Source organism: Scylla paramamosain, chromosome 14 (genome assembly GCF_035594125.1).
Source record: "Scylla paramamosain isolate STU-SP2022 chromosome 14, ASM3559412v1, whole genome shotgun sequence".
NCBI lineage: Eukaryota > Metazoa > Arthropoda > Malacostraca > Decapoda > Portunidae > Scylla > Scylla paramamosain.
In genome coordinates this window covers 1,360,285-1,386,362 of record NC_087164.1, presented here as the reverse complement: position 1 = coordinate 1,386,362, position 26,078 = coordinate 1,360,285, and the positions used below count along the sequence as shown (strand labels likewise).

At 39.7% G+C, this 26,078-nt stretch overlaps 1 protein-coding gene across 3 annotated transcripts in view; it reads left to right on the top strand.

Annotated features, from left to right (window-relative positions):
- Positions 1-26,078, top strand: part of LOC135106738 (WD and tetratricopeptide repeats protein 1-like) — a 237,012-nt gene that overhangs the window by 142,875 nt on the left and 68,059 nt on the right. For all 3 annotated transcript variants that reach the window (XM_064016000.1, XM_064015999.1, XM_064016001.1), the window contains 3 exons: positions 11,385-11,667; positions 18,458-18,538; positions 25,529-25,683. In XM_064016000.1, the coding sequence (XP_063872070.1) occupies positions 11,385-11,667; positions 18,458-18,538; positions 25,529-25,683 (519 nt within the window). The remainder of the gene's footprint in view (positions 1-11,384; positions 11,668-18,457; positions 18,539-25,528; positions 25,684-26,078) is intronic.

Genomic DNA, 26,078 nt, shown 5'->3' with positions numbered 1-26,078 from the left:
AGTGGCATCCATTACCATGGCCCAAGGAGCAGCGTGCACTTCCCCCTGGGATGGGGAGGGTGAGGGAAACAGATGTTGTGGTAGTGTCATGGTGCCTGTCTGTGTCGGTGGGTTCTCTGCAGACAGTGACAGTGTACAGTCTCGTCTCGAGCTCCTGTGATGAGTAGAAGAGTGCTTGTGTCTGGATTTGTCCTAACCAAGGCGTGGACTCATACTACTTGTTTCTCCTCTGTTAGAGGACTTGCCCATATGAGCCAATGTCTTTGTGCCATAGGAGCCGGCACCAACGGAAGATATGGCAGTCAAAGCAAACACTGTCATAAATAAATCCTTGGCCTGGACATGTTCAAAAGGCCAATAACCCGCTCCTAAAGTGGAGAATGGATGAAAGGCTTTGCTACCTGCATAACAGGAGACAGCTTGGCAAGAAACAAAGACCTGGGCAAAGAGAGCAAGAACTTGCATGTGTCTGACCAGTGCAGGAGTCACATAGCAACTGACATGTCAGGTTTTTTTTTTTTTTTTTTTTTTTTTTTATGTAGGAAGGACACTGGCCAAGGGCAACAAAAATCTAATAAAAAAAAATGCCCACTGAAATGCCAGTCCCATAAAAGGGTCAAAGCAGTGGTCAAAATTTGATGGATAAGTGTCTTGAAACCTCCCTCTTGAAGGAATTCCAGTCATAGGAAGGTGGAAATACAGAAGCAGGCAGGGAGTTCCAGAGTTTACCAGAGAAAGGGATGAATGATTGAGAATACTGTACTGGTTAACTCTTGCGTTAGAGAGGTGAACAGAATAGGGGTGAGAGAAAGAAGAAAGTCTTGTGCAGCGAGGCCACGGAAGGAGGGGAGGCATGCAGTTAGCAAGATCAGAAGAGCAGTTAGCATGAAAATAGCGGTAGAAGACAGCTAGATATGCAACATTGTGGCGGTGAGACAGAGGCTGAAGACAGTCAGTTAGAGGAGAGGAGTTGATGAGATGAAAAGCTTTTGATTCCACCCTGTCTAGAAGAGCAGTATGAGTGGAACCCCCCCAGACATGTGAAGCATGCTCCATACATGGACGGATAAGGCCCTTGTACAGAGTTAGCAGCTGGGGGGGTGAGAAAAACTGGTGGAGACATCTCAGAACACCTAACTTCATAGAAGCTGTTTTAGGTAGAGATGAGATGTGAAGTTTCCAGTTCAGATTATAAGTAAAGAACAGACCGAGGATGTTCAGTGTAGAAGAGGGGGACAGTTGAGTGTCATTGAAGAAGAGGGGATAGTTGTCTGGAAGGTTGTGTCGAGTTGATAGATGGAGGAATTGAGTTTTTGAGGCATTGAACAATACCAAGTTTGCTCTGCCCCAATCAGAAATTTTAGAAAGATCAGAAGTCAGGCGTTCTGTGGCTTCCCTGCGTGATATGTTTACCTCCTGAAGGGTTGGACGTCTATGAAAAGATGTGGAAAAGTGCAGGGTGGTATCATCAGCGTAGGAGTGGATAAGACAAGAAGTTTGGTTTAGAAGATCATTAATGAATAATAAGAAGAGAGTGGGTGACAGGACAGAACCCTGAGGAACAACACTGTTAATAGATTTAGGAGAAGAACAGTGACCGTCTACCACAGCAGCAATAGAACGGTCAGAAAGGAAACTTGAGATGAAGTTACAGAGAGAAGGATAGAAACCGTAGGAGGGTAGTTTGAAAATCAAAGCTTTGTGCCAGACTCTATCAAAAGCTTTTGATATGTCCAAGGCAACAGCAAAAGTTTCACCAAAATCTCTAAAAGAGGATGACCAAGACTCAGTAAGGAAAGCCAGAAGATCACCAGTAGAGCGGCCTTGACGGAACCCATACTGGCGATCAGATAGAAGGTTGTGAAGTGATAGATGTTTAAGAATCTTCCTGTTGAGGATAGATTCAAAAACTTTAGATAGGCAGGAAATTAATGCAATAGGACGGTAGTTTGAGGGATTAGAACGGTAACCCTTTTTAGGAACAGGTTGAATGTAAGCAAACTTCCAGCAAGAAGGAAAGGTAGATGTTGACAGACAGAGTTGAAAGAGTTTGACTAGGCAAGGTGCAAGCATGGAGGCACAATTTCGGAGAACAATAGGAGGGACCCCATCAGGTCTGTAAGCCTTCCAAGGGTTTAGGCCAGCGAGGGCATGGAAAACATCATTGCGAAGAATTTTAATAGGTGGCATGAAGTAGTCAGAGGGTGGAGGAGAGGGAGGAACAAGCCCAGAATCGTCCAAGGTAGAGTTTTTAGCAAAGGTTTGAGCAAAGAGTTCAGCTTTAGAAATAGATGTGATAGCAGTGGTGCCATCTGGTTGAAATAGAGGAGGGAAAGAAGAAGAAGCAAAGTTATTGGAGATATTTTTGGCTAGATGCCAGAAATCACGAGGGGAGTTAGATCTTGAAAGGTTTTGATATTTTCTGTTAATGAAGGAGTTTTTGGCTAGTTGGAGAACAGACTTGGCATGGTTCTGGGCAGAAATATAAAGTGCATGAGATTCTGGTGATGGAAGGCTTAAGTACCTTTTGTGGGCCACCTCTCTATCATGTATAGCACGAGAACAAGCTGTGTTAAACCAAGGTTTAGAAGGTTTAGGACGAGAAAAAGAGTGAGGAATGTATGCCTCCATGCCAGACACTATCATCTCTGTTATGCGCTCAGCACACAAAGACGGGTCTCTGACACGGAAGCAGTAGTCATTCCAAGGAAAATCAGCAAAATACCTCCTCAGGTCCCCCCAACTAGCAGAGGCAAAACACCAGAGGCACCTTCGCTTAGGGGGATCCTGAGGAGGGATTGGAGTGATAGGACAAGATAAAGATATGAGATTGTGATCGGAGGAGCCCAACAGAGAAGAAAGGATGACAGCATAAGCAGAAGGATTAGAGGTCAGGAAAAGGTCAAGAATGTTGGGCGTATCTCCAAAACGGTCAGGAATACGAGTAGGGTGTTGCACCAATTGCTCTAGGTCATGGAGGATAGCAAAGTTGTAGGCTAGTTCACCAGGATGGTCAGTGAAGGGAGAGTAAAGCCAAAACTGGTGGTGAACATTGAAGTCTCCAAGAATGGAGATCTCTGCAAAAGGGAAGAGGGTCAGAATGTGCTCCACTTTGGAAGTTAAGTAGTCAAAGAATTTCTTATAGTCAGAGGAGTTAGGTGAAAGGTATACAGCACAGATAAATTTAGTATGAGAGTGACTCTGTAGTCGTAGCCAGATGGTGGAAAACTCGGAAGTTTCAAGAGCGTGGGCACGAGACCAGGTTAAGTCATTGCGCACATAAACGCAGCTGGATGCTGCGTTTATGGATCGAAAATGAGGATAGAGAAAGTAGGAGGGAACAGAAAAGGGGCTACTGTCAGTTGCCTCAGACACCTGAGTTTCAGTGAGGAAAAGAAGATGAGGTTTAGAAGAGGAGAGGTGGTGTTCTACAGATTGAAAATTAGACCTTAGACTGCGAATGTTGCAGAAGTTAATGAAGAAAAAGTTGAGGGGGGTGTCAAGACACTTAGGGTCGTCGACAGAAAGGCAGTCCGACCTGGGGACATTTATGGTCCCCTCCCCAGATGGGAACTCCGAGGCTGGTGTAGGAGTCGCCATGATGATTTCAAAATTTTTGAGTGAAGGGTGTGTGTGTTATTAGGTGCTTGTAGTTTTGTGTGGAGGAAGAGAGTTGTCTTTAGAGGGCAGGCTGTGACTGCCCCCTTGTGTTGTGAGACACAAAGGGAAACATTCAGTGAGGTCACAGCTGGGTTTAATGATAAGTTCACAGCACCCCCTGAACAGTGCTTTAGACCTCACTGGGAGTAATTATCGTTTCGGCAGGTGTCTACAGCGTTATCTCATGGGGAAGCGAGCTTCAGCAGACAAGTGATTTGCAGATGTAAAATTCATTTTGGGGTCAAACAGTGGTGTTTAGGTGTTACTCTAGTACCAGTAACCATAACCCATAGGCCTACCCAAACCTAACCATTGTGGTATAAAATCCAGGGTGATTTTTTTTTTTTTTTTTTTTTTTTTTTTTTTTTTTTTAAGTGCGTCATATGGCAGGAAATAGGGTATACCTGTAGAAGTTGAATGGCTTTGTGGAATGTTTTGGAGGAGAAGAAAACACTTGTTTTAACCTTATACCTGTTTGGCTCGTTACACCATACTTGCTTAATTGTTATGTGCATTAGCTTACACTTCACTAGTACCATTGTCATGTAGACAGACAACTTCTTGTATCCTTTCCATGATTGTATAATATCTTCTGCAAGCACAATGGACCATCAGTTTCCCAAGTCTTAACTTTTCAAATTTTATGCAGCCAAGTCAACAAAATTGGCACGGTGATGTGGTGGACAACTTTTTCCAGTTTTCATAAGACATTCTCCTGGATATTTGTAGTAAAAAAAAAGCCTCATTTATATTGGGCATCTCCTCCATATATTGCACATTGGATGTTTATGATTGATGTATAATAGCAACATATTTTTTGTCAAAATTGAGCTCTATATTTTGAAATGTGGATTCCTTAACACAGTGAAAGTGTAGAAGTCACGACCTACAAGAGAGAAGCTCATCCTTATCTACAGGACTGCTTACACCACACTAACCTTGTTCCTTTCACTCTCTCTCTCATTGCACTCATTCCCATTGATGCTGTTGCTAATTCTACTTTTGTATTCCTAGTATATTGATCTACCTTTCTTTTCCTAACACTTTCTGCTCTCTCATCTCTTCCTAGTTGCATTCATTTTATGTGCATTTATTGAGGTCACTCTGAGCACTATCCTGTTAAGAATTTTGCTTAATACTCTGCACCATTCTAATTTCAGAATTTCTGATCTTTAGTAGTTGTTCAAATTTTTTGAGTCTGAAAAATCTTACATTTTATGAGACCTTCTTCCTGTATTTTTGCTATTTTCCAGCACACTCGATAGATTTTATCAGAGGCTTTTAGTAAGTTCAAGTGTATGCACTCTGCCCAACTATCTGCTAAATGTCTGTCACTCGAGTTGAAATATAATAGGTTTGTGCCACATAATCCTGCTTTTCTAAAGCAGGATTAATATTCCATGAAAGTTTTGTTCTGCCAAGTGCACTATCCACTTATTCTTCACACTTCTTTCATAGATCTTAGCTATCACATCCCATTAGTGACACTGGTCCATAATTGAGTGGCTCTTCGTTTTTACCTTCCTTATGTATCAAAATGATATCTTGAGGAACCTTGATATCACTTAAGGAGGTTACAGCAGTACAGTGCATTTTCTCTATAAGCTGTACATAACGTTTTGCTAACATCCACCCTGAAATTCTAGCCAAGCCTACTGCTTTCCTTACACCCAGTTTTTCTATCATATTTCTTACCTCTTGCTGAGGTACCTGTATTTCCTGTGACATCAGATTTTATTAATTTGTTTTTTCTTGTGAAAACCTTCAGTGATTTTTTTTTTTTCTTTATAGTTTCTGGACCCTCAAATTAATCCAACTTTCACCATATTTACTGACAGTTTAGACACAGCTTCATATTAGTTACACCCTTATATTGTAAGGTAAAAATTATTGGTATTTTGAAGGGAAAAGATAATTTCACCATCAGTTTTTATTTGTTGTCTTTCCACCATGGATCCAAATGCTGCAAAAATGAGACTTGACTAAATGTGAAGGAAATACTTTAAAATAACTGAACTTGATCATATTTAATTGCAGGATGCCCCATGGATTTATGTTTTATTTTCTTGAGGATATATTCTATGTAAGAATTTGAGAGTATTTTGTTACCTGTAACATTTAGGTTTGATTTAATGTTGTAGGTATGGCCTTGTTGCTCTTCTGCCATATGTTTAAACTTTGTGGAATATTTTCTATAGATATATTAAGAAAGTAAATGTAGGTAACTAGCTCTACCTAACATGAGCTGTGCAAATGTGTAGTATATTTGCACATTTTTCTTCATCAGAGTTATGGTACTGTGACAAAATCTGCTCTATAGCAACCACAGGAACAGAGTGTCACAGCCAGCGCTGGACACCACAAACCAAAAATCAATTCTGTAAACCACAAATCTGCAAACCCACAACCTAATTTCCACAACCACAAATCCACAAACCTCCTGACATTTACTTTTCCACAACCACAAATCCGCAAACTGCAAACCATTCCTAGTTTGGTCTTTTCTTTTTATGACAAAAGCTTTAAAACATGATTAAAACAACTTAAAAGGGTAGGTCAAGAAAGTTGGGCTTATCTCCAAGATGGTCAGGAATATGAGTAGGGTGTCGCACCAATTCCTCTAGGTTGTGGTGGATAGTAGAGTTAAAGGCTATTTTACCAGGATGGTCAGTGAAAGGAGAGGAAAGCCAAAGCTGGTGGTGAACATTGAAGTCTCCAAAAATGGAGATCTCTGCAAAAGGGGAGAGGGACAGAATATGCTCCACTTTGGAAGTTAGGTAGTCAAAGAATTTCTTATAGTCAGAGGAGTTAGGTGAAAGGTATACAGCACAGATAAATTTTGTTTGAGAGTGACTTTGTAGTTGTAGCCATATGGTAGAAAATTCGGAAGATTCAAGAGTGTGTGCATGAAAGTAAGTTAAGTCATTGCACACGTAGATGTACCATTCAGCTTTGGACTGAAAATGAAGATAGAGAAAGTAGGAGGAAACAGAAAAGGAGCTACTGTCAATTACCTCACCTTTGTTTCAGTGAGGTTTAGAAGAGGAAAGTGGTGTTCCGCAGATTGAAAATTAAATGCACGGCCACAAATATTGCAGAAGTTAATGAAGAAATGGTTGATGCCAGTAAGAAGAGCAGTCTAACCTGGGGACATGCAGGGTGTCCCATGAGTTAAGGTACATGCTTCGGGATTTGATAGTTTAAGTAATTACAAGTCGAAAATACTCTGTACACATATGCTGTGTCTTGCTTTATTTTGGGGGAATTAACATGTAAGTTCTGTATTGCTGGAACTGCTTGCCTGGGTGGGCCTCCGCCTCCTTTCACTCCCCCCAGCTCGATACGTACCTGAGTGGCACCATGTGGCATTAAGTGGTAATTTTTTTGTGTACAGCCTGCACAGTCCAATCCTTACAGGAAATAGCAAATGGCAGATTAAATTTTTGTATGTGTCAGTGAAGAAAATGTACCAGTAACACAGGAATACAATGGTTGTTAAGTGCTACTTTTTAAATTTACTTGGGCATAATTAAAGGGAGAAATGAGAGTGTGAAGAAGGATGAGAAGAGAGAGAGAGAGAGAGAGAGAGAGAGAGAGAGAGAGAGAGAGAGAGAGAGAGAGAGAGAGAGAGAGAGAGAGAGAGAGAGTACAGATGCCAGACGTACAATTGTCGTGGGGCCATGCGCTAAAGTTATTACAATATCTCTTGTGTGTAGCTACCCTCCTCAAATTAATTTACCATATTTCTAATTGTTCTTGTAGTTTGAGTCTCACACACTATTTAGCTAGAGAGTTCCTCCATTGCTCATACTGTAATCAGTATTCATCGAGCTCCCAAAGTTACTCCCAATTATTTTTTGAAGTCAGCAGTTTTTATTGTGCCTGCTAGTAGTGCAGCATGAGGCAGCGGGCATGTCTGTGAATGTATGTCACCCCCCCACCCCCCCTCTCATTTACACACCACACCCCATTGTATCAGAGTACCTCACCTTCCCACGCTTCCAAGTCAGTCACAGTTGGTAGCTTGGACGAGACAGACATATCATGGTAGACAGCGTTTCCTGAGGAGACTGGGCAGGATACAGCTGGGGCAGTTGATTTAAGAGGTATTTGAGTAAATTACTGTAGTATATCCCTGCTGATATGTTTAGTGCTCAGGTGTCTCCATCTGTCTGCTTGTGTATTTCCTTGTAAGGCACTCTGTGCATATTACAGTGTGACTCCTCATCTCGTCATGAGTCAAGTACCAGTGAGTGGTCAGGGACCCTCCTTTTTCGTGGGCCATTTGTCTGTGTATATTGTGTTTCTTGTTTTGCAGGGAAACTGAAGTTTTCTTCAACTTTATTTTGTCGTTTGCTACATTTCACCTGCAGGCATCTTCAGGCAAAAAACAATAAAACTCTAAGTAAAAGGTGAATAAAATTCAAGAACGACACAGCCCAGGGGAAAAAGATAATTGACTGCAAAGCAGCATACAATGACCCTCTACGTGCAGACTCTATAACAGAGCCATGCATCACAGTAGCATGTAATAAACACAATATTCATGCTGTAAAGGTCTTCTTTATAGCTTGTTTTGCGGAGAAACTTCGAAGTTTTCTTCAACTTTATTCTTTTGTTGTTTGCTACGTTTCTCCTCTTTCTGCAGACATCTTCAACCTAAAAACAATAAAACGCTAAACAAAAGTTGAATAAAATTCACGTGCAGTGGCAATACACACAAACTAGAGCACCACAGACACCAAGATTACCCACTGAATCAACTGAAAACAGGAAGTATCCACAAACACACACCTTGCCGGCATTAAGAACTCAACTATTTAAGTTCCTCTCTCATTGCTGTACAGACAAGGTGTGTGTGGATACTTCTTGTTTTCATTTGATTAAGTGGGTAATCTTGGTGTCTGTAGTGTTTTTAGCTTGTGTGTATTGCCATTGCACGTGAATTTTATTCAACTTTTGCTTAGTGTTTTATTGTTTTTAGCCTGAAGGTGCCTGCAGAAAGAGGCAAAACGTAGCAAATGACAAAAGAATGAAGTTGAAGAAAACTTTGGAGTTTCTTCGCAAAAAAAGCTATCAAGAAGACCTTTACAGCATGTATATTGTGTTTGTTACATACTACTGTGATGCATGGTTCTGTTATAGAGTCTGCACATAGAGGGTCATTGTATGCTGCTTTGCAGTAAATTATCTTTCTTCCTCGGGCTGTGTCAGTCTTGAAAAGGGGGAAGAGCTTGTCGTCTGGGAAGTTGGATGTGATATTGCAAAGCAGAGGGAGAGTGTTTTACAGAAGTGGATGAATGTTGTCTTGTAGTTTGTGAGGGCATTCTTCTGTAGAAACACTATTATGTGTTCTTCACTTGTTGTGATTGTCCCTCCCTGGAATGTGGCTGTTGATTCTTTCCCAGCTGTTGGAGTGGTTTGGCAATTGTAATATTACCTTGCCTGTGGGTGGATGAAACAGGCTAGCAACCTCATTAGTGTAATCTGGTGTTATGACCATTTATCTAGAGGGTCCAAGAGCCAAAAGAGGACCTTGTAAGCCATATTAGTCCCTGCACCAAGTCACATAGGTGACTTGGTCACCTATGTGACTTGAGGGAAGTTAGCCCAGTTTGAGGCAGCTGTAAGAGGAGCAGGAATCTGTGGTTGTAACAATGGCAATTCACTGAAACTGTCACCCCCTTAGCACTCAATAGTTGACATCTTGATACATAAGTGACAGGCCTCCTCAATCAGCTGACTTCCAAAGTGCATCTTTTTTGCTATGGTGAAGATGCCTCTCACATTCAGTTACATTGAGGATTTGGACATGATATTCATGTGATGATATTCATTCTATGATGTGAATGCCCCGGCCACAGCAGCAGAATACTGATGCAGGTATATACATAGAAGACACCCAGCTAAGAGTGTTCTACAGAGTGTATCAGCATCTCTGTGAGAGAGGATGTTTCCCCATACTTCTGCAATTGCTGAACACATTGGAGCAGCTCAAGACAGTGTCATCCAGATGACAATACGAAGCCCCACCATCAATACAAGTATACAAACACAAATACACAAATACTTAAAGGGGCCAAATTCATGGAACATAGCATAATTTGATATCAGTTAGAAAGAATATTGTATAATCTAAGGGAACATTTATAGAAGTGGCAGGAACACTGGGTAGTCATCATAAAGCTGGTGAGTTATCGTGTATATTAAAAGCACTTAACAATCATTGTATTGCTGTGTTACCTGTACATTTTCTTCACTGACAAATACAAAAATTTAATCTGTCATTTGCTAACTGTTTCCTGTAAGGCTTTGACTGCATAGATTGTACATAAAAAAATTGTCACTTAATGTCACATGGTGTTACTCAAGTGTGCAGCAAGCTGAGGAGGGAAGGAAGGAGGCAGAGGCCCACCCAAGCAAGTGGCTCCTGCAACACACAACTTACACATTAATTTCTTGCAAAATAAAACAAAATAGCATATGTGTATAGAGTATTTTCGACTTAGAATTATCCGAACTATCAAATCTCGAAGTATGCACCTTAACTCACAGGAGACCTGTATATGTCCCCAGATGGGGACACCAAGTTTGGTGTAGGAGTCACCATTTTGAACATTTTGAATTTAGAGTGAGAAGTATGTATGTGTTAGGTGCTTGTAGAGTTGTGTGAAGGAAGAGAGTTGTCTTTAGTGGGGCAACCTGTCCCCTCATGTTGCATGGTAAGAAAAGAGGTCATTGGGAGTAATTACCATTTTAAGTAGAAACTGGTTTTCTTTCTAAGGGTTGCCATATACCATCCCAAACAGGTCTGAGATAGCCTTGTGTACCCATGATAAACACCTAGCATGCCCCAGGTTGAAAGTCTGGACACAGATTCTTAGCACCTGCTGTCCTGGAGCAGGTTTGATCCTTATTGTGAAAAGATGTTCCACATATCATGAGTTAAGGGCACTGTTTTAGGGATTATGGGCACTGTTGTAGGGATGTGATGTTCATGTTTAGGTATGTTATCCAGATGCCATACCACACTGGCTTGTGATATTAAGGCAGGAGGATACTTTCAATCAGATTCAGCTCAGAAGCTCAATGGACCTGTCCAGTAAAGTTGCAACAATCTAAGTAGCTCCCCTGACCATCACAATGACATGTTAGGATTCCATTTGAAGGAAAGCTACATTTATAACTCCTGTTTCCTTTGCCAAGCATAAAGACATTATTTTCATCCATAATGGAGTACCCCACCATTGATAGGGTAAATTGAAACTGCATATAACCCATGAAGAACAAGCTGACCACTGGAATAACTATATAAGTGGGTGTCATGAATAAGTCTGCAGATGATGTGGGAGGGTATAAATGAGCTGCATGAAAGACATTCTGGTCTTTTGGAATGCCATGCAAAGAAAAGAAAGATATATATATATATATATATATATATATATATATATATATATATATATATATATATATATATATATATATATATATATATATATATATATATATATATATATATATATATATATATATATATATATATATATATATATATATATATATATATATATAATTTCTTTTTTCTTTTTTTTCCCCACTTCTTCCAGGTCATGACTGCCATGACTGATGCTGTAAACTGTAAAAGTGGTTATTGTTGTAGAATTAATCATTTAAGAAAATATCCTGGACTTTGTTAAATAAACCATCCTTCTCATCTCTTCCAGAGTGTGATGCAGTGTCCAATGGTATGTGTAAATCAGTAAGTGCCAATACAAATGGCATATCTAGTCACCTTACTGAAGGAGGAGACAGAATGTCAGTGTATTTCTACCCACCAGTGCCTCCTCTGACTCCAAGAGCAGAATCTCTCAAGGCCAGAGCTAATCAAGCATTTGCTGCTGAAAAATATATTACGGGTTTACAATTATACAATCAAGCTGCAGAAATTAGTCCTAATTCAGCTGTCCTCTACAGCAATAGAGCTGCAGCACTTATGAAAAGAAAATGGTAAGTATTTTGTTTGATCTGCCTTTTAGTACTGTAATTTACTGTAGCCTGAAATCATACTGTCACTCCTTCAAGGGTCATCTAGTTGGAAGTCAGTCTTTGCAGCCACTTAGTTTTTAGATCAGCAAACCTCTGAACTGAGCATCAGTAAAGTCAGACCTAACTTACTTCTATTACCTTACCAACATGGCTTCAGATGTTCATGCAGAGAAGTGATGAAGAAGAAAGTCCCAGGTTACACATACATATACCCCATACCACCCAACACACACACACACGCACAGGAGGAAAGATAGAAAAGAACGAGTACCACAGAATAGGAAGATTCAACTATGGAAGAACAGACTTTGGAAAATTGAGGAATTATTTTGAGCAAGTGGACTGGAATCAGTTCAACAAAGCAGTTGGAATAGAAGATAAATGGGGAGAGTTTACAAACATATACAGTGAGGGTATAAGGAGATTTGTCCTGAAGATAAGGAAACAAGAGGTTAAGAAGCAGGAGTGGTTTAATAAATGATGTGAGGAAACAAGGAGGAAGAGAGATCTAGCCTGGCTTAAATGGAAGGAAAAGAAAATAAGTGAGGCATGGGAAAAATATAAAAGGAAAAGAAATGAAAACTCAAAGATAAGGAGAGAAGAAATAAAGAATCATGAAAAGCTATTGTAGACAGATGTAAGGATGAACCAAGGATGTTCTATAGATATGTGAACAGTAAAATGAAGAATGAGAAGGGCTTAAACAAATTGAAAATAATTGTTACTTATGTTGAAGAGGAAGCAGAAATTGCGGAGGTTTTGAACAACTACTTTCAGAGTGTCTTCACTGAAGAGGGAACATTTGATAGGCCAGTGATGGCAGATGTGAGAGTAGAAAGATTGAGTAAGATTGAGGTAACAGTGGAAGAGGTAAGAATAATGATGAAAGACTTGGATGTGAGAAAGGCATAAGGACCTGATGGAGTATCGGGTGTGAGAAAGGCGTAAGGACCTGATGGTGTATCTAATTGGATGCTAAAGGAATGCAGAGATAACTTGCACACAAGGTTTACAAACTCATCATAACTTCATTAAGGGAAAGAGTGGTGCCCAAAGATTGAAAAAAAAGCAGATATAGTCCCCATATATAAAAATGGAAGCAAAGAAAAACCATCTTATTATAGACTGGTGTCATTAACAAGTGTAGTGTCAAAAATGTGTGAAAGAATAGTGAAGCAAAGATGGAGTGAATATCTGGAAAAAAGAGAGATATTACCAGACAGACAATTGGGATTTAGAAAAGGGAGGTTGTGTACGACGAATTTAATGTGCTTTTACTCCAGAGTCATAGATATAGTACAAGAAAGCAAGGGTTGAGCAGATTGTGTTTATTTGGACTTATTGAAAGCATTCGATAAGGTGTCCCACTTGAGAATGTTGTTGTATAACTACACAAGTCTATTTGCTGATGATGCAAAATTGATGAGAAAAATGGGAGAGGATAGAGGACTGTGAAGCTCTACAGGAAGATATGAATGTGATTTGGGATTGCAGGGCACTTGGAAAATGGAGTTTAACATAAAAAAAATGTGGAGTGTTGAAGTTTGGGCATAGTTGTGTGAGGCCAGTCTTCAGTTATAAATTGGGTAATGTGGAAATAAAAGTGAGAATTAAAAGAAAGACCTTGGAATTACTGTCATTGATAAGCTGTCCCCAGAAGTACATGTAAGAAGGAAGACAGAGGAAACATATAATCTGGTGAGAAACATAAGAACAGCTTTCAACTATTTGGATGAAGAGATAATTAGGAATTTAACTGTGACAATGATTAGACATCATTTGGAATATGTGGCCATGATATGGTCTCCCAGCACTAAAAGGGACATAAAAAAAAAAATGGAGCATACAGTGAGCAATGATAAAGTTGCCTCAGACCCTATCAGACTTATTATATGAGGAGAGACTAAAGAAACTAAACCTTCCTACCTTGGAAGAGAGAACAGAAAGAGGTGACTTGATTACCTTATATTGGATTTTGCCTGGCTGTGAAAAATTGGACTGGAGTGATTTGGTGGTGAGAGACTTTGGAAGCACAAGAAGGCATGAGAAAAAGGGGAAGAAGGGTGTGTGTAGAAGGGATATTAAGAAGTTTCCCGCAAAGGACTGCAGGAATCTGGAATGAGCTGCAAAAATTAGTAAATGCAATAACTATACATGATTTTAAGGAAAAACTGGATAAGAGTAGATATCAAGATGGGACAGCACGAGCTTAAACTTTTCCTCCCATAATCCACAATTAGGTAAATACACACACATATGGAAGTTCAATGGTACCTTCACTTACGAGGTTTTTGAGATACGAGCTGTCACTTGGACAATTTTTTTACTTTTAGTTGTGAGCCAAAATCTGAGGGATGAACGAGCTTCAGACATGCTGTAGCTCGGCACTTGGCACAGTGAGTGCCACAAGAATTGCCCAGCATTCATTGTCTCACTCATTCACTTCACGTGTTTTTATTCATTTGTTATTTATAAATACATATTTTACAGTAAACACTCAATATAACAAACACATATGGAGAGAGAGAGAGAGAGAGAGAGAGAGAGAGAGAGAGAGAGAGAGAGAGATTAAATGTGGCTGTGTGACAGCCAGTGAGTGACCTTGACAATGGCTGATGACACCACACACACTCTCTCTCTCTCTCTCTCTCTCTCTCTCTCTCTCTCTCTCTCTCTCTCTCTCTCTCTCTCTCTCTCTCTCTCTCTCTCTCTCTCTCTCTCTCTCTCTCTCTCTCTCTCTCTCTCTCTCTCTCTCTCTCTCTCTCTCTCTCTCTCTCTCTCTCTCTCTCAGATAAGTTAACACAGAGTACAAGTGAACACAATAAGAAGTTGAAGAAAGTTAACTGTAGAAGAGACATTAAGAAGTATAGTTTTCCTCGCAGAAGTGTGAACAAATGGAATGAACTCAATGAAGATGTTGTAAATGTCAAAACTATCAGTGCTTTTAAAACCAAACTAGATATATACAGAGATGTGATGCTATGAGATTACTCCCCTTCTGTAAACCACAACTAGGTAAGTACACACACACACACACACACACACACACACACACACACACACACACACACACACACACACACACACACACACACACACACACACACACACACACACACACACACACACACACACACACACACATTGGCCATTGTCAAGGTCATTCATTGGCTGTCACACAGCCACGGTTCATCTCTCAAACATGTAATTGACTGTATGGCAGCCAGCTTTCCATTTTAAGACCTAGGATGTTTATAAAATAAAGCAAGCATTCAATAATTTTGAAATATACCATAATTTGCAAAGTTTTTTAAACTAAAACAAGTGTTCAAAAGTTTTAAAGGATTATTATACCTGAAATTCAGTAAACAGAGATTTGTCATATTGACAATTTACTGTACTAAAAACAAATAAGAAAAAATTAGGATTTTTTTTAATGGGCTGGAATGGATTTATGGTATTTCAGTTAATTTCAATGGGGAAAATTGATTTGACATACATACATGCAAATTGAGTTGCAAGCTCTGTCATGGAACAAATCAAATTCATAAGTCAAGGTACCATTGTATTCTGACTTTCCTTGTAATGACTACTGCTTCTGTCAGAGGCCCATCATTGTGTGCTGAACAAATAACAGAGGTGATAGTGTCTGGCATGGAGGTGTACATTCCTCACTCTCCCTTGCCATAAACCTTCCAAATCCTGGTTTAACACAGCCTGTTCTCCTCCTATACATGATGGAGAGGTGACTCACAATAGGTACTTGAGACTTCCATTAGCCAAATCTCATGCACTTTATATTTCTGCCCAGAATCGTGCCAAGTCTGTTCTCCAGCTAGCCAAAAACTCATTCATCAATAGAAAATGTCAAAATTTTTCAAGATCTAATTATCCATGTGACTCCTAGCACCTAGCCAAAAACATCTCCAATAGCTTTACTTATTCACCTTTCACTCCTTTGTTTCAACCTGATGGCACCACTGCCATCACATCACATCCATCTCTAAAGCTGAACTCTTTGCTCAAACCTTTGCTAAAATCTCTACCTTGGATGCATGTTCCTCCCTCTCCTCCACCCTCTGACTACTTCATGCTACTCTTTCATTGCTATTTGGCTTATCCTTCCTCAGTCACTAATCACTCTGGGATATTTTTTTTATTCTACAGACACCTCCAAACATTATATGGACTAGAAATTGCTAAATTTATTCATTTTTATTACCTTTCTTGTGCATGATTAAAAAAAGACTATCCATTGTTTTTAGTGCTGTGAATTTTTGCTTATTGTAATGAAAGGGTTAAGATCCTTTGCCATGATGTTTTCCATGCCCTCACTAACCTTAACCGTTGCAAGGCTTATGGACCTGATAGGGTCCCTCCTATTCTCTATGCTTGTACCTTGCCAAGTCAAACTCTTTCAACTCTGTCTATCAACATCCACCTTTCCTTCCTGTTGGTAGTTTCAACTCTGTCTACATCTACCTCTCCTTCCTGTTGGAAGTTTGACTACATTCAGCCTGTTCCTAAAAAGGGTGACCATTCTAATCCCTCAAACTACCATCCTATTGCTTTAATTTTCTGTCTCTAAAAGTTTTTGAATCTGTCCCCAACAGAAAGACTATTAAACATCTATCACTTCACAACCTTATGTCTGATTGCTCTACTGGTGATCTTCTGGCTTTCCTTACTAAGTCTTGGTCATCCTTTTTTAGGGATTTTGGTGAAACATTCACTGTTGCCTTAGACATATCAAAAGCTTTTGATAGAGTCTGGCACAAACTACCCTCCTACTTCTTCTATCCTTCTTCCTATAACTTCATCTTAAGTTCCCTAATTGTTCTATTGCTGCTGTGGTAGATAGCAACTTCTAAATCTGTTAACAGTGGTGTTAATCAAAGTTCTGTCCTATCATCCACTCTCTTCTTATCATTCATCAGTGATCATCTAAACCAAACTTCTTGCCCCATCCACTCATACGCTGATGATACCACCCTACACTTTTCCACATCTTTTCGTAGACATCCAACCTTTCAGGAAGTAAACAGCTCACACAGGCAAGGCACAAAATGCCTGACTTTTGATCTCTAAAATTTCTGATTGAGGCACACCAAACTTAGTATTGTTCAATGTCTCAAAAACTCAATTCCTCCATCTGTCAACTCAACACAGCCTTCCAGATAACTCTCCCCTCTTGTTCATTGACACTCAACTGTCCTCTTCTACACTGAACATTCTCAGTCTGTCCTTTACTTATAATCTAAACTGAAACTTTACATCTCATCTCTATAGCTAAAACAGCTTCTATGAAGTTGGGCATTCTTAGTTGTCTCCACAAGTTTTTCTCACTCCACAGCTGCTAACTCTGTACAGGGACCTTATCCATCCATGTATGGAGTATACTTCACATGTATGGGGGGTGTTCCACTCATATCGCTCTTTTAGACAGGGTGGAATCAAAAGCTTTTCATCTTATCAACTCCTCTCCTCTAAATGAATGTCTTCAGCCTCTCTTTCATTGCCACAGTGTTGCAGCTCTTGCTATCTTCTACCGATATTTTCATACTAACTTCTCTTCTGATTTTGCAAACTGCATGTGTCCCCTCCTCCCACAGCCTCGCTGCATGTCTTTTTTTTTTTTTTTTTTTTTTTTTTTCCTCTCACCACTATTCTGTCCACCTCTCTAAGGCAAGAATTAACCAGTTTTCTCAATCACTCATCCTTTTCTCTGGTAAACTCTCGAACTCCCTGCCTTCTTCTGTATTTTCACCTTCCTATGATTTTAACTCCTTCAGGAGGGAGGTTTCAAGACACATATCCTCTTTTTTACCTTTCTTCTTGGCATCTCTATGGGAACTGGCATTTAAGTGAGCCTTTTCTTAATCAAAATTTTTGTTACCCTTGGCCAGTGGCTTTAAGGTAAGAAAAACTCCCTAGGAAAATATTCCATAGGACAAAGTTATGTCTTGAAGAACCTAAGGCAGTAGATATGGACATGAAGAACAGAGTTCATAACCAGCTCTTGAGTTATTTAGATGATTCTTCAGTAAATATAGAATCATTAGCTCTCACTCACTCCACAGTAAAAGCTTGATCCTATCCCTTCATTACGATTTAGTAAGGGAACGTAAGACCCTAAAGCAGAGGATACTACCCAGCACACATTATATAAAGTTTTAGGAAATTAGGACAAATGTTGAAATTATTATTATTTTTTATGGAGCACCAATAGGAGAATTATTGTCCTGATAGAGACACACACTGTTCCCATTGACCCCTAGGGGAAATTATATCACTGATTACAGATGAAAAAAGACTCATGAAGTCAGTCAAGACTTCTTGTCAGTCAGTCAGAGGGCAAAAGAGCAGCACACAGTGAACAAATTGGTTCCCCTTGACTTGCCCTAAGAGTCAAGAGATGATTTTTTGGAAGTGTCTTGTCAAATCACCAAATCATCTTAGGCTTGGCAAAAGGCAACTATGAGATTGGAATCAAGTTGGAGTCTCATAAACGGAGGTTGTAGTATCCAAAGCAGTGCTTCAGTTTCTTGTGGGCCCTAATTAGTGAGAATTTTCCTGTTCAAAGCAGTCATCATATCTATGGCTGTGACGGGACAAGTGATCTTTATAATGTTTTGTAAATATTCTCACTTCATTAGAGAGTTGATTAAAGTGTGTGTGTGTCAGTATGACACTATATTGGCTAAAATATTGTTTGTATTATCTAATAGAAAACTAATAAGGAATATTTCAGGGATGGTGATATCTATGCTGCATTGAGGGACTGCTTCACTGCACTTGATATTGACCCACACCATGTTAAAGCTCATTTTAGGTGAGTATATTCTTCACAGTGTTATTTGTTTTAGTTTCCTTAATTTTTGCCTTTTTTTTATGCCTTTTCTTTACATATATATTGAAGAGTAGTAGAGCTCCTGGATTTGATAGGCACCTCCTAGTAGGCACCAACCTTACACAGAGGTAGTCTTTGCCATTGTCACCATTACATTTAGCAATAATTCAACTAAAATAAAAAAAAAAGACAGAGTGGGAAAATCCTTTGAACACTGCTCCTTCTTGGCCGCACAGGCTCTGGCAGCAGCACTTGCCACGATCACCAGAATCCACAATATTATTTTTCCAGTAATATGCAGTAATGTCTCTCAAATTGTAGTATAGTCATATAGAACAAGTCTTTATTCTGTGTCTTGAGTATGAATATATAAAAGTGAATTATACCCTGCTATAAATGCAATTGGCAAAGTTGCCATGTAGCACCAGTTCCCGCACCACAATGCACTTGCACATTCTCCTCCGAATCCTTTTACTGATTCAAAATATGAAATGTTCTTGTCACATTTTAGATAACCTTAGGTAAATAAGTATTTAAATGATACAAAGAGGTAGCAAAATAATATAGTATGAAGTACAGTGACACTAGCTATATCCTAGTTAGTCCCTTACAATTAAATACTGTAATTTAGCAACTTAGCAAATATAACTTAGGCAAGATGCATGTCTATCCAGAAGCAAGTTTCCACATGAGTTACACTTTGGCTAAGTCCATCCAGAGTTAATTCAGTGCTTGATGTGACCTAGAGACCAATCATATCTTGCAGCATTTTCATTTACAAACACGCACCACAATATCCACTATAGACATTCCTAACCTCTACATATCACTTCTGTCTTTTCTATAAAATTAAGAAACATGCAAGTTTTCACCTTTTCAAAAACAATTCTGCTAAATATTGAATATGGTACCACATTTCTTATACAGTACATGTCTGAAGAATTCATTTTACATTCACCATAACATTCTCTCAGTGTGAGGAGATGGCTAGCCATTAGTGGCTTGGGATCAATTTAATCATCTAAAATTTTTGAGATATTGAATGTGGGACAGCTTTTGTTAAACACTTCTTTTTAACATATCAGTGTGTTCAAACCATCACTCAGGACTTGTTCCTTCCTTTTACCCTGACACCACCAGAGTGAGGTGAGAGATTGAAATTGCTCACAGTCTTTTCCAGCAAGAGTGTATTATATGCATGAGACTGCTTCCAGATACTCATGGATACTCTCTTGTCTCATCAGCACACTTAGGACCTCTTTCTCAATAGATGGATTTGACTTGTCTCTTCTAGTTATAAACCTTCCAAGAGCTTTGAGTCTGTCATTATGGGTAAGGACTTCATTATGTACAGGTCTTATATTAAAACATTTTGCATGCTTTAGTTTTACCTCTGATAATCCAGTAACTCTCCCTGACTGAACACAAGACATGTTTGTGACCTTGGTGGCTTACCTTCTCTTAGCTGTGTAATGATTGTCTCAGATAAATGAGGTTTACCTGGAAGGATCACAGAGTGGCACTTACTACCGAAACTGAAGGAAGCATTTGCAGGTCTATCTTCTGTTCTCAGCAATCTATTATTTAGGAATGGTTTCAACTTATCAGTGGAATTTTCTTTTGACATTTTCATTTTTCCTCAATGGTTTCAATTCCTCATGGAAAGATTCTTCTTAGACTACCTTAACAATTGCATTTTCTGCTTGCTCTAAATCTTTTAGATTGAGGTATTCATTGTTTCCCTGGAAATACTCTCCAACCTCTGCAACTGTCTTATTCAAACTATGCCAAGTTGAGTAGTTTTGCAATAGTTACATGGGTATAATGTACAATATTACTAGCAACAGTAATGTTTTATTTCACTAGGCCCCATCATGTGGTGACATCACTGAGGGTTCACAAGGCTCCATCATGTGATGACATCACTGAGGGTTCACAAGGCCAGTCAGCTTTGCATAAAAATCTGAAGCTTTGATGTACATCTCACTTTGATTTCCTGTGGTTGCATTCCTTGTCCTCAGGGCCTGTGTACATAAAAACCCCTAAAAGACTTAGATTTACTCTCAGCTAAAAGTAAATGCTAAAAGTGTATTTTTTTTTTATTTTTTTTTTTTTTATGTAGGAAGGACACTGGCCAAGGGCAACAAAAATCTAATAAAAAAAATGCCCACTGAAATTCCAGTCTCATAAAAGGGTCAAAGCAGTGGTCAAAAATTGATGGATAAGTGTCTTGAAACCTCCCTCTTGAAGGAATTCAAGTCATAGGAAGGTGGAAATACAGAAGCAGGCAGGGAGTTCCAGAGTTTACCAGAGAAAGGGATGAATGGTTGAGAATACTGGTTAACTCTTGCGTTAGAGAGGTGGACAGAATAGGGGTGAGAGAAAGAAGAAAGTCTTGTGCAGCGAGGCCGCGGAAGGAGGGGAGGCATGCAGTTAGCAAGATCAGAAGAGCAGTTAGCATGAAAATAGCGGTAGAAGACAGCTAGATATGCAACATTACGGCGGTGAGAGAGAGGCTGAAGACAGTCAGTTAGAGGAGAGGAGTTGATGAGACGAAAAGCTTTTGATTCCACCCTGTCTAGAAGAGCAGTATGAGTGGAACCCCCCCAGACATGTGAAGTATACTCCATACATGGACGGATAAGGCCCTTGTACAGAGTTAGCAGCTGGGGGGGTGAGAAAAACTGGCGGAGATGTCTCAGAACACCTAACTTCATAGAAGCTGTTTTAGCTAGAGATGAGATGTGAAGTTTCCAGTTCAGATTATAAGTAAAGGACAGACCGAGGATGTTCAGTGTAGAAGAGGGGGACAGTTGAGTGTCATTGAAGAAGAGGGGATAGTTGTCTGGAAGGTTGTGTCGAGTTGATAGATGGAGGAATTGAGTTTTTGAGGCATTGAACAATACCAAGTTTGCTCTGCCCCAATCAAAAATTTTAGAAGGATCAGAAGTCAGACGTTCTGTGGCTTCCCTGCATGATATGTTTACCTCCTGAAGGGTTGAACGTCTATGAAAAGACGTGGAAAAGTGCAGGGTGGTATCATCAGCGTAGGAGTGGATAGGACAAGAAGTTTGGTTTAGATCATTAATGAATAATAAGAAGAGAGTGGGTGACAGGACAGATCCCTGAGGAACACCACTGTTAATAGATTTAGAAGAAGAACAGTGACCGTCTACCACAGCAGCAATAGAACGGTCAGAAAGGAAACTTGAGATGAAGTTACAGAGAGAAGGATAGAAACCGTAGGAGGGTAGTTTGGAAATCAAAGCTTTGTGCCAGACTCTATCAAAAGCTTTTGATATGTCCAAGGCAGCAGCAAAAGTTTCACCAAAATCTCTAAAAGAGGATGACCAAGACTCAGTAAGGAAAGCCAAAAGATCACCAGTAGAGCGGCCTTGACGGAACCCATACTGGCGATCAGATAAAAGGTTGTGAAGTGATAGATGTTGAAGAATCTTCCTGTTGAGGATAGATTCAAAAACTTTAGATAGGCAGGAAATTAAAGCAATAGGACAGTAGTTTGAGGGATTAGAACGGTCACCCTTTTTTAGGAACAGGTTGAATGTAGGCAAACTTCCAGCAAGAAGGAAAGGTAGATGTTGACAGACAGAGCTGAAAGAGTTTGACTAGGCAAGGTGCAAGCACGGAGGCACAGTTTCGGAGAACAATAGGAGGGACCCCATCAGGTCCATAAGGCTTCCGAGGGTTTAGGCCAGCGAGGGCATGGAAAACATCATTGCGAAGAATTTTAATAGGTGGCATAAAGTAGTCAGTGGATGGAGGGGAGCGAGGAACAAGCCCAGAATCGTCCAAGGTAGAGTTTTTAGCAAAGGTTTGAGCAAAGAGTTCAGCTTTAGAAATAGATGTGATAGCAGTGGTGCCATCTGGTTGAAATAGAGGAGGGAAAGAAGAAGAAGCAAAGTTATTGGAGATATTTTTGGCTAGATGCCAGAAATCACGAGGGGAGTTAGATCTTGAAAGGTTTTGACATTTTCTGTTAATGAAGGAGTTTTTGGCTAGTTGGAGAACAGACTTGGCATGGTTCCGGGCAGAAATATAAAGTGCATGAGATTCTGGTGATGGAAGGCTTAAGTACCTTTTGTGGGCCACCTCTCTATCATGTATAGCACGAGAACAAGCTGTGTTGAACCTGGCCCTTGGCCAGTGTCCCTCCTTCATGAAAAAAAAAAAAGTTAGCAAGATCAGAAGAGTAGTTACCATGAAAATAGCAGTTGAAGATTGCAAGAGATGCAACACTGCAGCAATGTGAAAGAGGCTGAAGACAGCCAATTAGAGAAGAGGAGTTGATGAGATGAAAAGCTTTTGATTCCATACTGTCTAAAAGAGCAGTATGAGTGGAACTCCCCAGACATGTGAAGCATACTCCATACATGGACAAATAAGGCCCCTCTACAGAGTTAGCAGCTGGGGGTGTGAGAAAAACTGAATAATAGGAAGAGGGTGGGTGACAGGACAGAACCCTGAGGAACACCACTGTTAATAGATAGTGGTGGTCTACCACAGCAGCAATAGAATGAACTGAAAGGAATCTTCAGATGAAGTTACAGAGAGAAGGATAGAAACTGTAAGAGGGTACTTTTGAAATTAAAGCTTTGTGCCAGACTCTATCAAAAGCTTTTGATATGTCTAAGGCAACATCAAAAGTTTCACCAAAATCTCTAAAAGTGGATAACCAAGACTCAGTAAGGAAAGCCAGAAGATCACCATTAGAGCGTCCTTGATGGAACCCATACTGGCGATCAGATAGAAGGTTGTGAAGTGATAGATGTTTAAGAAACTTCCTGTTGTGGATAGATTCAAAAACTTCAGATAGGCAGGAAATTAAAGCAATAGGATGGTAGTTTGAGGGATTAAAACAGTCACCCTTTTTAGGAACAGGCTGAATGTAGGCAAACTCCCAGCAAGAAGGAAAGGTAGATGCTGATAGAGTTGAAAGAGTTTGACTAGGCAAGGTGCGAGCACAGAACCACAGTTTCAGAGAACAAGGGAGGAACCTCATCAGGTCCATAAGCCTTCCGAGTGTTTAGGCCAGTGAGAGCATAGAAAGCATCACTGTGAAGGATTTTAATGGGTAGCATGAAGTAGTCAGAGGCTGGAGGAGAGTGAGGAAAAAGGCCTGAATCATCCAAAGTAGGGTTTTTAGCAAAGGTTTGAGTGAAGAGTTAAGCTTTAGAAATAGATGAGATGGCAGTGGTGCCATCAGATTGAAATAAAGGAGGGAAAGATAAAGAAGGAAAGTTATTGAAGATGTTTTTTGCTAGGTGCCAGAAGTCACTAGGGGAGTTATATCTTGAAAGATTTTGACACTTTCTATTAATGAAGGAGTTTTTGGCTAGTTGGAGGACAAACTTGGCATGATTCCAGGAAAGAAATATAAAGAGTATGAAATTGAGGTGATGGAAGGCTCAAGTACCTTTTGTGGGCCACCTCTCTATCATGTATAGCACAAGAACAGGCTGTGTTAAACCAAGGTTTAGAAGGTTTAAGTTGAGAGAGAGTGAGTAATGTACGCCTCCATGCCAGACACTATCACCTCTGTTATGCACTCAGCACACAGAGATGGGTCTCCAACATGGAAGCAGTAGTCATTCCAAAGAAAATCAGCATAATACCTCCTCAGGTCCCCCCAATTATATCTCAGAAGCAAAACACCAGAGGCACCTGCCCTTTGGGGGATCCTGAGGAGGGATTGGAGCAGTAGGACAAGATACAGATGTGAGAATGCGATCAGAGGAGCCCAACGGAAAAGATAGGGTGACAGCATAAGCAGAAGGATTAGGTGTTAGTGAAAGGTCAAGAATGATGGGTATATCTCTAAGACAGTCAGGAATATGAGTAGAGTGTTGCACCAGTTTCTTTAGGTCGTGGAGGATAACAAAGTTAAAAGTTAGTTTACCAGGGTGGTCAGTGAAGGGAGAGGAAAGTACAAGTGCACTTCAAGAAAATTCACATAAATTCTTTGAAAATGTTGCTGACCATACCATTTGAAATTGGTTCCAAAAGATTTGCATCTGGCCACCCACACTACAACCAGGAAATCACTCCTCACCAATGCCATGAGGAAAAATGGGCATGGATTTGCCAAGAAATACAAAGAATGGATGCCAGAACAGTGGGATAATGTGATGTGGTCAAGAAAAAACTAACTTGCAATTCTTTCTTAAGAATCCTGGAGAGGAAAATGGCTCAGTAATCCTGGGTTTTGAGGGTTTGAGTGGCCCACATGCACTCTTCTTTGATGGCCTTTAGAATAGATGATCTGCATCAAAATCTTGAAAAATAATACTGTTAGATATGGGAAGCAGAAAATTTGAAGATGCTGCATCATAGCAGTAATGTTATAGAGAGGTGTATTCTAGATGAGAAAAATCTCAACTGATGCATGCCATTTATTGTGAGCATTACACAAACTGTAGTAAGATCCCAGTTATCATAAATTTTAAATTCTTAAGTTTTGCCTTTGTCATTTTCTTGCCATAGAATGATCTATAATTGCTGAAGTGTCAAAATATACAAACAGGATTTAGAGAACTTCTGAATGATTGTACAATCTGCTTTTCATCATTTGTACATAACTACCTTACCTTTTTTATAAAACTGCTGGTTGATATGAAACATTGAGAGAATTAGGGGTCCCTTGCAAGTTTCCTCTCTCTCTCTCTCTCTCTCTCTCTCTCTCTCTCTCTCTCTCTCTCTCTCTCTCTCTCTCTCTCTCTCTCTCTCTCTCTCTCTCTCTCTCTCTCTCTCTCTCTCTCTCTGTTACAGCAGGTATGCCATTATCATAGTACAACACTACCAACACACCAACAAGTGTCCCTAGATACATTACATCCAGCAAAAAATTGAGGAACAATATGTAATGGGACCAGATCAACAGTGTGACCATTATTATATACAATCCATTTTCAGACACAATTGAATGGAGAAATTATGTAAAAACATATGTTTCAGGTTAGCTAGGTGTTTACACCAGCTGGGACGAGAAGATGAGGCACAGGTCTGTCTAGATGACTTCATGAAGCAACATCCAGACCACATCTCCTCCCCAGCTTGCACCACTCTTGCCAATGACATAGCAAAAGCAATCATCAGCAAGCAAAGAGAAGGTGAGGGGAAACTGATCACAACTTATTAGCATTCAGTAATTTCTCGCTTCATAATGCTGTAATTTATAAGACAGCAATTGTTTTATAGTTAACTCTGTAAGTGAAACATTGTGTTTTTTTTCAATCAATATTTTGTTGTTGTCTCTCGTTTATTTTGTTTTGTTTTGTTTTGGTATGGCTGCATTGAGATATTTATTTCATTTGTCACATAAAGCATTTGACGGCTAAACAGATGAGCTAGTTTACAAGTTATCAGAATTATGAAGAAAATAATGTTATCTTTTATTACAAACACATTTACAATAATAGATATCAGTCTAAAGAATTCACAGATATTGAAAGCCTACTATGATATTATATTTCATTTATTAACACTTTGAAGGAGTTTAATTCCT